At 32.0% G+C, this 15,493-nt stretch overlaps 2 protein-coding genes across 2 annotated transcripts; one reads left to right on the plus strand and one right to left on the minus strand.

The window, feature by feature from the left end:
• The first annotated feature begins 386 nt into the window (after window positions 1–386).
• Window positions 387–2,510, plus strand: LOC133799616 (uncharacterized). The gene is made up of 6 exons (XM_062237615.1): window positions 387–480; window positions 637–714; window positions 835–917; window positions 1,162–1,878; window positions 2,033–2,179; window positions 2,268–2,510. Exons 1-6 carry the CDS (start codon window positions 387–389, stop codon window positions 2,508–2,510), a joined length of 1,362 nt encoding a protein of 453 aa, XP_062093599.1.
• Window positions 2,511–3,393: 883 nt separating this feature from the next.
• LOC133799617 (uncharacterized) lies at window positions 3,394–4,994 on the minus strand. The gene is made up of 2 exons (XM_062237616.1): window positions 3,587–4,994; window positions 3,394–3,479 (listed from the first exon to the last, which is right to left on the minus strand). The coding sequence occupies exons 1-2, from the start codon at window positions 4,992–4,994 to the stop codon at window positions 3,394–3,396; spliced, it is 1,494 nt and encodes a 497-aa protein (XP_062093600.1).
• Window positions 4,995–15,493: the final 10,499 nt, after the last annotated feature.

Genomic DNA, 15,493 nt, shown 5'->3' on the forward strand with positions numbered 1-15,493 from the left:
TATATATATATATCATCTATATATAGAAATAAAACAAAGTAAAAGGTTTAGAAAAGGAGTCTTTTTTTATATTATATATTTTTTTTTATAAAATTACAAATATATATATATCATCTATATATTTTTTATGATAGTGGGAGGCGCCGCTTGAATAATTGAAATATTTTTTTGGCTTATTTTTCTACTTTTTCATAGCCACAACTACTTTGGTGTAGTTTTTATGTACTTGTGTGAGAATAGATCTTACTATGCAATTTTTAATGCCTTAACAGAGAAGATGTTTTGTTTATCTACCTTTTATTGATATGTCATTGCCATTCCATATTAAATTTATGACATCGCTAAACTCAAAAGTATGAACAATTGCTCACTCCAGTAAAGATTAAATGGCTTGTAACATAGGTGGGGATTATATTTATATTTTTAGCCTTGATGCTTCAGAGTGTGTTACAACCAGCTATTATGTTGCAAGAGTTTCAGGTGTCTTACCGCAAGCTGACCCTCCTTACAATTTTGATTGGTTTCCTGCATTGAATTGTGATTTCTGAACAAATCAATTGGGTTATTTACTAGAATAGGCACAATGCATGACTGAATTTATTAGGATAGAGTATTTGTTTGTATGTTTTTCATTAGGAATATATGGTAGTGACAATAAGCTTTTGAGCATGGTTTGTGAACGGGTTAAATTGGTTGACTCAGTTTTTGTAATAGGTACTTAATTTTGGGCAGGTTAGTTGTAAATTGTTTGTCTCATTCTTTGTAATAGGTATTTAGTTTTGGACTGTCAAATTGTAAATTATTTGTCTCAGGTCTTGCTGAATATTTTTACAGGTAGTATTATTACAAGAAAAATGGTGTCTGGATGTTCAAGCACTTCATTAGTGGCATCTCCTAAAAAACAATCAATAAATGAAGTAACAGAAAAGTCTCCAATGACATCAGCCTCTCCTCCAACTCAAGCAATAGAATAAGCAATTAGAAAGTCTCCACAAAAATCATATTCTCTTCCAATACATGCAAGAGAAGAGACAAATGAAAAATATTCATTGAAACCATCACCGCTATTGTCTAAGGTATATAAATAAATAATAGAATGATATCATTGTTGGATAAGTAAGAATAAGAATATAATTGATTCATAATGTTATAATTTTACAGGTGAAATCTTTAGACATACCATCACTAAGACTGATATTGATGGAGAATGAACATTTTACAAGTCCTGTATCTGTAGCCTACAGGATACAAGTGTTGAGGAATATACGATCACTACTTTGTTATGAAGATTTGGAAGCATCCACAGCTTCTTGTTCTAGCCATCTTCTTAAACTAATCGATCTAGCGAAGAGTAGTGGGCAGTTGATACATTTTCTTTTACAGAGGCGGGTACAAACTAATAAAGAAAATGAGTTATGGTTTGATATTGATAGTCAGCTTGTTAGGTTTTCAATGCACGAGTTTGTATTGATTAGTGGCTTTAATTGCGGAAAATCCAATGACCCAAACTTGAGTAGTCTAAGAAAGAGTAATAGGCTTAAAAAAGAGTATTTTATGGACATAGAAGGACACATTAATCTTACAGATTTGGAAACTATGTTTGTGGATATGAGTGAAGAAAATCTAGTAGGGGAGTTGAAAAAAAAGAAGAAATACATAAAGAAAAATCGGGATCATTTGAGACTTGCTTTGCTTTATTGTTTGGAAGGAGTAATGCTTGCACATGAGCTTCCACAACCTATAGGGGAGGAAAACATGGGTATTGTTGAGGACTTTGATGTCTTTAACAAATATCCATGGGGTAGGTTATGCTATAATCTCACATTAGATGGTTTAAAGACGAATTTGAAGAAAAAGTTCGTTAAGTACCAAAATAAGGTTGGTGGGAAAAAAAGCAAAGAATCATACAAATTATATGATTTTCCTTATATTTTTCAAGTTAGTTGTTTAATAATATATTTGAATGAATTTAAACATCAGTATCTTGTCTTTAGTTTGTCTAATTTATCTCTTTTGATTTTTGGTTTTTTAGGTTTGGATTTATGAAGCAATATTTTTACTTGGAAATTTATTTGCAAACCAAAAAGAAGGAAATGTGACTCCTCGTTGCTTACATTGGGAAGCAAAAGAGCCTGACTACAAAAAGATTAGTCAGGCATTGAAGCTTGCTCATGGAAAAGTAAGTCAAAATTACCATTTTGGTGATGCGTGAATTTAATTTTAATATGGGTTAGGTAAATTTAAGTCGTTATATGTTTGTTTGACAGATTGGCGTACATAATATCCTCCATGCTTCTGAGTTAGAGAAGTGCCAACCATACATGAAGGATTTTGAGTTATTGAATGATAAAGTCAATGACTTGATTGATACCTTTGTTAAAAAACTTAAGGTTTGCAGTCCTATTTTGAGTGAATACAATAAGGAAGAAGAGAAGGTTGATGTTCCAGATGATAAAAAATGTGCCCTTCAGCTTCAAATGTCAATCCAAATCAGAATTCGGGCAATGTGATAAAGTTATGGGTTGATTTGGAGAAGAAAATGAACACTCGTTTTGATGAGTTGATGAAGCGACAAGATGAAATGGACTCCAAATTGGGCTTGGTGTTATCAATGATGGTTCGTAGTTCTGGTTGCAAATCTAATCAACCTGAGTTTGAGTTGGAGGCTAAACATAATGGCAGAAAAGTTGATGGTGGTGAGTGCGGACATGCATATAGCTATGTCACTCCACCTACTTTTAATGGTGATGATGTTGTTTGCAATAACGAAAATGAAGTTGAGGTCACATCTCCTCATCCTAGGCCAATGAGAAAAAGGAAACGTGCTCCTGCCCTGATGACACCATATACAGACCCAACAAAAAGGAGAAAATTTAGAAAAGATGAAGGGTTCAAAGTTGATCCATTTCGCAAGATTGACGAGCACAAGGAAGAGGCTTTTATGAAGTGGTTCAATGAGATTATGATGATTACAGATTGAGTGGTACATATTTCAATCAAACTACTATGATGATCACGGATTGAGTGGTAGATAATCTATTGAGGTACTATTATGATGATTGTGTTTATAGTATTAGAACACACTTTATCATGTCAAATTGGATCTTAATTCATTATACATTTTTGACAATTAGCCATGAATTTCAACAACTTTTCTAACATTTTATAAAGTTAAACAAAACTTAATCTTTATGAGATTATGATGATTACAGATTGAGTGGTACATATTTCAATCAAACTACTATGATGATCAATGATTGAGTGGTAGATAATCTATTGAGGTACTATTATGATGATTGTGTTTATAGTATTAGAACAACACTTTATCATGTAGAATTGGATCTTAATTCATTATACCTTTTTGACAATTAGCCATGACTTTCGACAGCTAGTCTAAAATTTCGACTGCCTGTCTAAAGCTTTTGACAGCTTGTCTAAGATTTCGACTGCCTGTCTAAAGCTTTCAATACTCGGACAACCTAGTTAAAACATTACATATCAAACCAAGTCCAAAATATGAAATCACACAATATTATCAAAACATTAAACATCAAACCAAGTCCAAAATAAATCGAAAAATAATCACTTCTTGCATGTGGTTTTGCTGTGCCATAACATCCACAATTGGAACACTTCCGTTGCTTTTTTCCCCCATCAACATCAGAAACCTTACCCTTTACTTTCTTTGATGACGATTCAGGTGCAGAATTACTCTTCTCCTTTGGAAACTCTCCTCTTGAAGGAATTTGTTTATTCTTTGGTCTCCCTGGGGGAATTAACTTAACTGGTTTGATAACGACTTGAGACTTAACCTCTTCTGGAAGAAGCCATTCTATTTCAGGTGGTAAAGGGTAAATAGATTCTGCATAAGCCATCCTCCAAAATTCAGTCGTGTAGAATTTTGAGCATAGACAATAAACATCTACTCCACGATGCATTGCTGCAGTGATGCCATGAATACATGGAATCTTATCAATGTCAAACTCTTGACATGTACAAGAATGTTCCTCAATATTAACTAGACCGTCTAGTGGCTCACCTTTAACATGGAGCTCACTTAGATTAATGGGTGTAACTCTCATGTACCTTGATTGTTCATATCTTTGTCTCATTATATCTTCTGCGTCAATTGTAAGTGGTGTTGGACAAGAATTTACATTTGTCCTTCTCTCATAGAACCATCTGGAGAGTGTAGTGATAATTTCCTCCAATAAAGGAATGATGGGCCATTCTCGAGCTTCTCTAAAAACTTGGTTCAATGACTCAGAATTTTTGGTGGTCATGATGTTGTATCGATTACCATGGAAATGACATCTGGACCAGCTTTCAAAAGATGCATTCTTCAGGTATGTTACCAGACTTGGATTTTTTGTAGAAATCTCAGCAAATAACTTTGTGAACTCTGAAACTCTGTACGCTTTTGCCGTCTTCTCAAACAACTTTTTCAAACCTTTACCACTAAATTTTGTCTTTATATTTTGTCCAAGATGCCACATACAAGCTCCATGGTAAGCATTTTTATATACATTTCGAACTCCCTTTATAATGCTTTTGTGTCTATCAGATATAAACACTAAATCAGTAGTATTAGGCACTTGATCTCGTAAGCATGTCAAAAACCAATTCCAAGATGCATCATTCTCAGAATCAACAATACCAAAAGCAAGATGATAAATTTGAAAATTTCCATCTTGTGTAGTCGCAATGAGTAAATTTCCTCCAAATTGGTTTTTCAAATGAGTTCCATCAATAGATATAACTTTTCTCATGTAACGAAAACCTCTAATGGATACTCCCAAAAACAAAAATAAATATTTGAATTTCTGTTCTTCATCAACAATTAATCTAGTGTACGTACCAGGATTAGACTTTTGGACCATGTACAAGTAAGAGGGGAGTTTTGGATAACTGTTTGCTGCTGAACCCCTTATAAGTTCATGTGCGCACTTTCTTGCCTTCCAATAACTACGCTTTACACCAAGATTCTTGTTCATCTCATTAACTATTTGTGCCTGGATTTGGACCTTTTTTCACACCTTCATATCTCACTTTCAAGTGCTCTCCAATAATAGAACAAGTTGCTTGCCGATGATGATTTTGTCGCATTTCTAAAGAACAAGTGTGTTCATTACAATGCTTGCGAATAACAAACAAACCTGTTGCATATGTCTTTGTCGCACGAATTCTCTACTTACAATTGGGGTCAACACAAACCAAAACCACTAATTTCTTATTTGATTTTTTCACTTTGAATTCAAAGTTTCGTCGTATAGCAAGCACGTGTACTTTCATCTTCAACTCTTTCTTATCCACAAAATATTGACCAACACAAAAAATATCTTCATCAATACTTGTTGCATTTGAGCTTGGTGTACTACTAACTTGACTTCTTTCATTACAATGATCACTAGGGGATACACGAGGAAGTGGTAAATGGTTATCTTCAAGAGTGTGAGGTGCAGAACTAGCATCAAGAACATTACATATGTATGTGTCGTCAAAGGAATCATCAAAAGTTCTATTTTCAAGACATGGGACATTCAAATTTACCTCAACAAAACCATCATCAATATTGTTTCTTTCCCCCTCATCATCATCATCATCATCATCATCATCATCATCATCATCATCATCATCATCATCATCATCATCATCATCATCATCATCATCATCATCATCATCATCATCATCTTCGTCGTCGTCGTCGTTGTCATCATCGTCATCATCTAAATCAACATTGTTATCATCGTTTAAACCAGCATCATCAGTAGAAATGTTTGCAATAGAATCAATATTTGTAGTAGAATCAATATTAGTAACAAGTTTATCCTTAATGAGCATATTTTCCATCTTCTTGATCAAACCCACACATAATGGAACCAAATCGCGCTCTTGCCATGTAAAGAAACTAACAATGTCTCTACTATTTTTTATTGCAATTGGTTCAATCTCCACCATTGTCGTTATCTTGTAAGTTAATTCTATATCGAAGAGGTTGCGATCGATTTCTGTAACTTCATAAATATGTTCAACTAACTCCTCATAAGTTAGGTTAGTTTGTACCAAACTTGATCTTGATCGTGAGCCATTTGAAATCCATTTCCACGAGTCCTTTTTCTTTTTCCACATTCCATCACATAATATTACAATATTTTTGAAAGACATCTGAAAAAAATAATACAATAAACAAATATAAATTATTGATATTACTTTGATTAAAAAGTTATATAAAAAAATGAAAATCAAGTTGAAAAATCTAGAAATTCGACAACCTGTTTGAAAATTAGACAACCTGTCTGATAATTCGACAACCCGTCTAAAAATTAGACTACCTGTCTAAATTTTAGACAGGTGGTCGAAAAAATACGACTACTGGTCTAAAATTTAGACAACTAGTCTAAAATTTAGACTCCTTGTCGAAAAATTAGACAAGCTGTCGAAAAATTCTGGATTTTTCTATCTCGAAAATAACCGAAACCACCATTAATTTTTTCAGATTTTCAAGCTTTAACCTCCAGAAATAAACCTAAATCCTTACTTATACTTTCAACATACTAAAACAATCATTTTGCATTTTAAATCTTCAAAAACAATATAAAAAATCTCATATTTTATAAAAATAAAAAAAAGCTTTATAAACCAACCTTTTGAATGAGTGGTGGCTGGATTTGTGGAGAAATGGTGGCAGCCGGTGATGAGCAGTGTTCGCCGGCGGTAGGGGGCGGTGGTCGGCGGTGGTGGTGGCGGCGGCGGGGGGATGATAATGGATGGTTGTGGATGGGTGAGAGGAAGAAGATGATAGTTATTATTAGGGTTTTTGTTTTAATTTATTATTATTTTATTTTAAGGGTAAAATGGGTAATATAAAAAGCTCATTAATAAAAGATGCTATTTAGCTCAAAACTATTGAAACTAGGCCATAGTGCAAATTGCACTATAAAAAGAGGCCATTTTGCCAAGGTTTTTTGTTTTGCTAACTTTCTTTTCTATTTAGGAGAAAATAAATTGGTGTAATTTTTTGAACCTTTCTTTTGGAGCATTTTATTAATTGGCATGTGTCTCTTATTTCTTGCTTTATTATTATTATTATTATTATTATTATTATTATTATTATTATTATTATTATTATTATTATTATTGTTGTTGTTGTTGTTATTGTTAGATGAGTTTGAATATCCTAAATATTCATTTATAGTGAAGTAGGTTATGAGATACACATTGTGTGTTGTAGTGATAAGGGAGGTTATGAACTTGCATGTATTAGTGAAGTAGGTTCTGTGAAATTTTTGTGTGTTGCGAAGATATAAGGAAGAAACTTATAGTGTGTTGTTTGAATTATTTTTTTAACTGCTTACAAATGGCTAGGTCATTAGTATAGGGGAGATGCTGCCCAATTTTTGTAGATTTATAGGGTCGAAGGTCGGGATAAGGGCTTCATATGGTCGTGGATCGGGATAGGGTCATGGGTCGAGATAGGGTCGGGGGTCGGGATAAGGTTCATAGGGTTGGGATAGGGTCAAGGGTTGGGATAGGGTCTTTATAGGGTCAGGATAGGGTCGGGATATGGTTCATAGGGTCGGGGGTCGAGATAGAGACTTTATTGGGTTGGGGGTCGGGATAGGGTCTTTATAGGGCCAGGATAGGATTCATAGGATCGGGGGTCGAGATAGGGTGATGATAGGGTCGAGGGTCGTGATAGGGTCTTTATAGGGTCAGAATACAGTTCATAGGGCCTGGATAGGGTCGGGGGTCGAGATAGGGTCAAGATAGGATCGGGGGTCGGGATAGGATCTTTATAGGGTCAGGATAGGGTCCATAGGGTCGGGGGTTGGGATAGGGTCGTGATAGGGTTCATAGGGTCGAGATAGGATCTTTATAGTGTCGGGAATCGGGATAGGATCTTTATAAAGTCGAGGGTCGGTATAGGGTCAAGATAGGGTCGGGGGTCGGGATATGATATGATGTTTATTATCACATAGTGATTATTGTTATTATTTCTAATAACAAAAAGTCAAAGACATAGACCTAGTGGATGTTTTGGGGATAATAATCCGAGCCAATGTATTCATCTAGTATTCCTCATTTTTTTCAAGATATTTCTTCAAATATCTTTAAAAAGTGGGGAGTACTAGATGTCTGATTACTATCTCTAAGAGATCCACCAGATCGAGATATGAGTATTAGATATAATTTTGTTGATAATTTTATTTTATTTCATTTTAACTTTTTTTATAAAAGAAAATAAAATTGATAAACATGCTCACCGACCAAGTCAACTAATCAATATAATTAATATTTTAAAATTGTATGTTATCCACTAATCACCAATTAGTTTTTAGATGGAGCCCTATGATTCTTGTCATAGTTATCAATGTTCTTATTAATGACCCAATATTCTTACACTTATTCCATGTGGGAGACCATACTCTAATATATTGTATGAAAATAGAGTTTCAGCTCTAAAATTTTGCAGAGAAATATACAACAAATGTCGCTTGAATAAATTAATAGGGTTTTTTCAGTTGCAGCCCACATTCTTTATACTTTGTAATACTTAGGTCCAAAAAGTTGATTTTGTATCAGTTAGATCTCCAACTTTTTTAAATGGTATCATTTAGGTCCATAAATACTAATTTTATTTCTTTTTTCTCTTATAATACTTAAAAAAATACAAAATAAATTGGAAATCATTCTTAAAATATTTGGACATTTAATTTATGTCAATAACAAACATGACATGAGAAAAAAATACTTTCATGGCATTTTTTAAAATATTTTATATTTTTATAAATTAAATTAAATTAATGTTTCATTAAAAAATATATTTTTACCTACATTGTTGTTTTATAATTAATATTAATAACTACATTATCTCAATTATCTTGATATTATCAATTTTTATTATGTTTATGCTTGTTTATTTCATACATTTTTTTAAACTTAACAATGTATATAAGTTATTTATGTCCATATATATATATATATATATGATTAGTTATAAGTTGCATTATAGAAAAAAATTAGAAAATAAAAATAAATATGTACATGATTGTTGACTGCGTTTTTAGCCAACGACGTGAGAACGTCAATTACGACAAGCCTTCAAGAGAATGTAAACGACACAGACAGTATAATAAAGAAAATAAAGAACACACAAGAGATTTTTATAGTGGTTCAGCCCCGATTGTCGTTAATAGCCTAATCCACTTAGAGTTGTGATTTATAGACTATACTCAAGATCAGATGGACTGAGCCAACTGAGTTTCTTCAGTACAGATTGTGAAAATACAAGAATTCTCTCTGATTTCAGCACTTTCTCTCTCTAGAATAGACAGGCCCAATTTTCTCTCTCTAGAAAGAAGAAGCAGAAGAAGCCCCCTCTCTCATCCCATAAGCTCTCTATTTATAGGCCTGGGATCCTCAACTGATATCCCCTTATGATAGGGATATTTTATTATATTTATTACATTTATTACATTTAAACATTCAAAATTCGAAATGTAACAAACCCCCCATTTGTGGGAAGAATGAGAGATTCCCGCGTATGTTGTTGGAGTTGTGTCTGACTTAGTCTCCTCTAGCTAGTTGGTCCACCTCCTACTCACTACCCATGCAAGTGCTGGTTGAACATGCATGGTGGTAGGATATGCATGGTGGTAGGACATGTTTTTGGTGGGTTGAACGTGCATGGTGGTAGGACATGCACTTCTCTCCTCTAACATGGCACTCTCCTCTAGCATGCCATATTCCTCCTTGAACCAATCTCCTTGGCTTCTCCTCGGACCAAGGTGGTCCGAGGCAACCTCCTTGGCACCTCACCTTGGACAACATTGAGGCAACCTCACCTTGGACAACATTGAGGCAACCTCCTTTAGCATCTCCCAAACATGTCCGATCGAACATTGTATAGGCTCTCCTTATCAAAATCTAAGTCTCCATTCTCTTGCATGAGACTCCTCCTCCTTAGCTATTTACCTTGGACACGTTCGAGCCAACACTTAGAAAACCTTGGGAGGCTTACCTCCTACACACCCTTGGGGTCTCCTAGGACCACTCACTCTCTTGGGGTCTCCTAGGACCACATCCTCATTGGGGTCTCTTAGGACCATTCCCCTTAACTCTCCTAGAATGCACCTTCCTATTTTTTGGGTATAACAATGATAAATATTGATAATCTCGTGATAGTTCAGTTATTAGTATTAAAAAATATAGGTAAGAATTTTTTTTAATAAAAAATTAATTGAATGTGTAAAACTATTAAATATTTTTCAAAATGTCATGAAAATATTTTTTTTATTGTCATGTTTGTTATTGTCATAGATTAAGTGGTCTAATTTTTTTTAAGATTGATTAAAAAAAATAAAAATAGCATTAGGGACCTAAATTGTACGATTTGAAAAAGTTGGGGACCTCACTAATGTAAAATCAACTTTCGGATCATAGGTGTTATATAGTGTAAAGAATAAAGACTGCAAAAAAAAAAACTCAAATGAATATGTAAGAAAATATCTCATATTACAGACCCTTCTAGGCTCTCCTTTCTTCTTTTGAAAAAATCTTTTTCTATCTAATATTTTACTATATGATGTTTGTTTTTTTGGCTCCAAATCTCAATTTATTTGGTTTTGGATTGTCCCTCTCAATTGTTCTTTCTTTTAACGCATTCTATAGTGAACATATCATCTGAAATTATGGCCTTATCGACATGGTTTTTGTCTGGCTTTGCTTGTTTTTATCGCAAAAGTGTAAACTATGCATAATTGGACTCATAGTGAACGGTGGAAAACTCATTACTTACGTTTTTATATGAAATTATATGGTGGGATTATGTCTAATCAGATTCCTTTTTTTTCTTCTAATTATTCTATAAATCCATATGCACATAAAAGGCTGCTGTAAAAAGTAGTGTCGAAGTTTGTTTGTTTGTTTTTTGGCTGGTAGGTACGATTCTCTCATCAACCAATCAAAATTAGTGCCAAAATTTGAAAAATATATGTTCTTTTAGAAATTAAAATAAGATATGCCCTAGTAAAAGTGAAATCATCTTTGTTACTTGCCCAATTAGCATAAGAGAAAACATCAAAAGCCTAGGGGTAGCTACAGTGTAGAATAATGCTATTGTCGAGAGTCTTGCGTAAATAATGTAGTAGGCGTTTAAGAGCATTCTAGTGTTCACATGTATGTTGATGCATGAACTGAGACAATTTATACACAGTATAATCAATATCTGGACGTATTATGAAGAGATACTAGAGACTACCAACAATAGTCTATACTCAAATGGACCAAATAGTGTCCTGTTAGAGTGTAAAGTATGTATTAGACTGGTAGCAAGAGAAATAACAACGTGCTTTGAACTTGTCATGCAAGTTCGAGCAAGTAATTCAATGATATACCGACACTGACAAAGAAATAGAGCAAAATGAGAAAGAAAAAAAAAGATAATTGGTAGAATAGAATAAGCAATATTGATAGAAGTTTTTCAAGAAAGATACTTACCCTAATAGGATGATAGATTTGCGGATGAAAAAATTGAATAATTATGGTATAATCTTCTCATTCAATATTGACTTGTATATATTAAACAAACAAACAAACAAAAAGGCAAATCTTAATTCCAAATTGATAAGGAAACATTCAAATTAATAATTATCTAAAATAAATCATTAAAAGATTATTAAAAATGATCTCTATTTCATTTAAATCATTGAATATTTTTATCAACTCGAGTACTACAGTCTCCATAGGCTATTGTCGGACTCGAGCACCTACCATCGGTTTTTTTGTTACCAACCAAAAGGCTCATTCAGGAACTACTTCCCTTGGAATCGAACACATATGCTCGTATTGTGAGTACTCGTGATGTGCATGTTATATTATTTTATATAATAATATAACACAAAATTGATTAAATAAAATATGTTACAAATGCGTTGTAACATATAAGTGAAAGTTACAAAATCTAGTAACTAATTGTTACAAGAATTGTAACTCCCACAATATTCACTCTCAAATGGTCAAAATGAGTTAACAAATCCTTTTGATTTTGAATCTTGTGAGCTATTAGATAAATATAGTTGTTAGAGACTTGATTTTATCAGTTATGAAATGAATAAGTGATACAAGTCAAGTATTGGGAGATTTGGGATGTTTTGGCACTTTTGAAGTGTGAAAAATGAGCAACAACTTAGAGGACTAGAGATATACGGGCGACATATTGCAATGTGTAACAACTCAAAGTCTTAAGTTGTTTCAAACTGTTTTACTCTGCTCTAATAGCTCAAGTAACCCACAAATCACTCATTTATGACTATGAACACCTAATTGATAATGGGTAACAACCAAGAGGTTGGTGGTCCTCATTGAAAATCAAATGAGAGTGAGAACTTTATAAATATTGGCAATTTGAACACTTGAGTGCATTGCATTCTTATCCTTGTGGCATTAGATTAAGAATATTCAGGCTTGACTAATCCCAAAAGCTACTTCATATACACCAGAGTTCCCATAGTGATTGAAAAAAGAGGAAATAATCTTTATAGATAAAAAAATTTGGAAATTTGTTAAAGTCTAACGATCCCTATCTATATTCTTCTTCCATGTTTATGTATAATGTTCAACTTTAAATCATAATTCTATATTTATATACTTTTTCTTTGAGTTGTAACATTTTGCCATCCATTTTCTATTCTATTATTTACTTAAGCTTTGTGGACAGAGCATCTCCAATGGAGTGCCAAAAAAATTGTGCATTGTAATATTTAGCAAAATTATCACTCTAATAGTGTGCTAAAAAGTGTGTTAAATTTAATATATGCTAAAAGTTGTGTCAAATTTAGCACAAGATATAGCATAAGTCAAGTTTGTCACAACAATAAATTTTAATTTTTTTTATTTACTATATTGTCACTAATATATTAATTAACAATTAATGACTATTTTTATAATAAAAAACTGAAAAAATATTACTTTTTGTATATTATCAATACATATTAAATGAATTGTTAATTTTATATAATTAATTTAGATATTGTGAATTAGAACACAGTTACAAATATTGAGCAAAATATAACCTTGACTTGTTATTTGTGTGAGATGTAACACAGAATTTACATCATTAGAGATAGTCTTATAATTGCAAATCATTCTTTTATATTTTATTCTAATAGTGCACGTGACTCGTGGAAAAGTTGATATAACAAATATATATTTAACGTTTTAATTTTATTACTGCCTTAGAACAAGGAAGTGAGAATTTTTGTTGAAGGGCTACACAGTTTTTTTTTTTTTTTTTGAATTTTTATTATTCATTTATGTATTTGAAAACTTTACGCTAACGGGGGCTGGTTGGTTGGCCCTCTAAAAGTCAATTTATAGTTTTTGAAGTTTTAAAATAAATTTGGTTTTCAATATATTTTAATTTTTAGCTCTAAAAAATTATTTAAAAAAATGCTAATTCCATCAGATTTTTTGGAAAGTAATTTTAAAAAACTAAAAGAACTAAATCCTAAAACAAGGTACTAAAGAGTGGCTCCGGCACAACAATGTCTATAGTAAGCAACATGTTCTTAATTGATGAGATAGCTTGTTTTGTGGGAGAGAGAAAATAAAACACTTGTATGATTATGAACCTTAAATTACAATTAATTGTGATGCGCTGCTGGCCTATTATTATTATTATTCGGACAAAAATTTAAGATGGATGAAAAAAGTTTGGAAATCGATAAACCTAGGATACATTATAAATGACATCTGTCTAACATTGAAAGAAGGAATCTACCAATAATATACAGATTCGTCTATTTGACTCAAACAAAATAAATAAATAATATACAGACAGTTGCATTTGGACCAGCAAAATCTCTAGAAAATGAAAATTAATCATATCAATTTTTTTTTTTAAATAATCGTATCAAATTATTAATTTTTACCATTTCATTTCAAATGAAATGTCTCGAATTGGGTAAGTGTTTCATTATTAGTTGCTAAGTTCCAATAATGTATCGCTATACGCTAGTGACCATTATTTTCATTAATTAGTCACAATATATATATTGGCTGAGAAGCCTATTTTGTTTTCTTATATTATTCATATATCCACTAATAAAAAATTATTATACTAATTTAAAATAACATAATTTAAATTATAAATATATTAGGTCACATTTTTTTAATTATTAGTGATAATATTGATATATGAATAAAACGAATACCTACATATTTGCATGAGCATTAAAACTTTATGTGCGTAATTATCAGCTAATTAATCCGCTACCATCCTAATAAATGTGATTTAATATTAATTTACAAAGCAAATCTACTCACACACCTACTGCAACAACTCGATGCGATGTAATTATGTTATGTTATGTTATAATTTTAAAAAATAAATAAAATTTATTTTGTACATAACTTTTTTTTTGTCAGTCATTTTTTGTACATAATTTTAATTATTAATATTTTTAAGTAGAAACTAATAATTGTATTACATGTGGTTAAAATTAATCATACATTTTTGTGTACGTAATTTATAAGTGTCTAGTTTTATTTAAATTAAACTCCTTAATTTAAGTGTTAAAAGTAGAACTTAAAGCCTAGTGTCGGTGCAAATAGCACTGTGGTATTTTAAAGAGCTTGTTATTATAGATCGCACACTCATGAATGTATCAATTCATTATAATGGCTATTGAGCCCGTGACCAAAAAATATAAAAAAAAAAAAAAAAAACTCGTACTAGCTAGGATATATTAATTGTTTCTTGGCCCCATATATGTGTGTGTATATATATATATATATATATATATATATATTATAACGTACTCGTGCAAATGCCTTTCTACATCAATCTTCTATTGCAGTTTTGTTCTTCACCAATTATGGTCGAAAAAAGCAAAAAGGTCCTGCCCACGAATTCATTATTGGTAGTATTGCTATTTTCTATCATTCAAAGAAAGAGTCATACATTTCAATGGTTTTATTTCATTATTTCTTTTAGGTGAAATTATAATGCAGAAAATGACTAAACAAAAAACATGCATGCATGCACTATATGATCAATGGTCCCTACGTGCCTCTCTATATTTGTACATCTGAACAAGATTTTTGGAGCTAGTCCTAGCTAATGAAACCTTTTTTTAGTGATCATATAGCTCAAATGTGTGACAGTTGAGTGAGTCTTTTCATGACTACTCATGTGTTGAGTACATTAATTCACACCATATTTAAACAGAATATAAACCATATATGTGGATGCAAATTACTACCTTGTCAACAAGATTAATTTTGCAGTTATTTTAGAAGGAAATAGAATTTTCTATATATTTCTATGTATTTGAGAGAGTTACATTTCTTTAAGTGTACCTAACACGTGAATGTTTGATAAAATCATACATAGGAAGGAGTAATTATAAAATTAAGGCGTAACTGAGTTGCATGCTTTTCAATATAGTTTAGGGCCCTAATGATGAGATGTTCAATTCAATATATAGTTATA

Source organism: Humulus lupulus, chromosome 9 (genome assembly GCF_963169125.1).
Source record: "Humulus lupulus chromosome 9, drHumLupu1.1, whole genome shotgun sequence".
Classification (NCBI taxonomy): domain Eukaryota; kingdom Viridiplantae; phylum Streptophyta; class Magnoliopsida; order Rosales; family Cannabaceae; genus Humulus; species Humulus lupulus.

What these genes read in the sequence shown, in the direction of transcription:
- LOC133799616 (XM_062237615.1), top strand. Translation starts at nt 387, where the DNA reads ATGGCTTGTAACATAGGTGGGGATTATATTTATATTTTTAGCCTTGAT. An exon ending in AAAAACAATCAATAAATGAA is followed by an intron (nt 918 to 1,161) that starts GTAACAGAAAAG and finishes ATAATTTTACAG; the next exon opens with GTGAAATCTTTAGACATACC. An exon ending in TCGTTAAGTACCAAAATAAG is followed by an intron (nt 1,879 to 2,032) that starts GTTGGTGGGAAA and finishes TTGGTTTTTTAG; the next exon opens with GTTTGGATTTATGAAGCAAT.
- LOC133799617 (XM_062237616.1), bottom strand. Translation starts at nt 4,994, where the DNA reads ATGAACAAGAATCTTGGTGTAAAGCGTAGTTATTGGAAGGCAAGAAAG. An exon ending in AGCAAAACCACATGCAAGAA is followed by an intron (nt 3,480 to 3,586) that starts GTGATTATTTTT and finishes TGTTTTAACTAG; the next exon opens with GTTGTCCGAGTATTGAAAGC.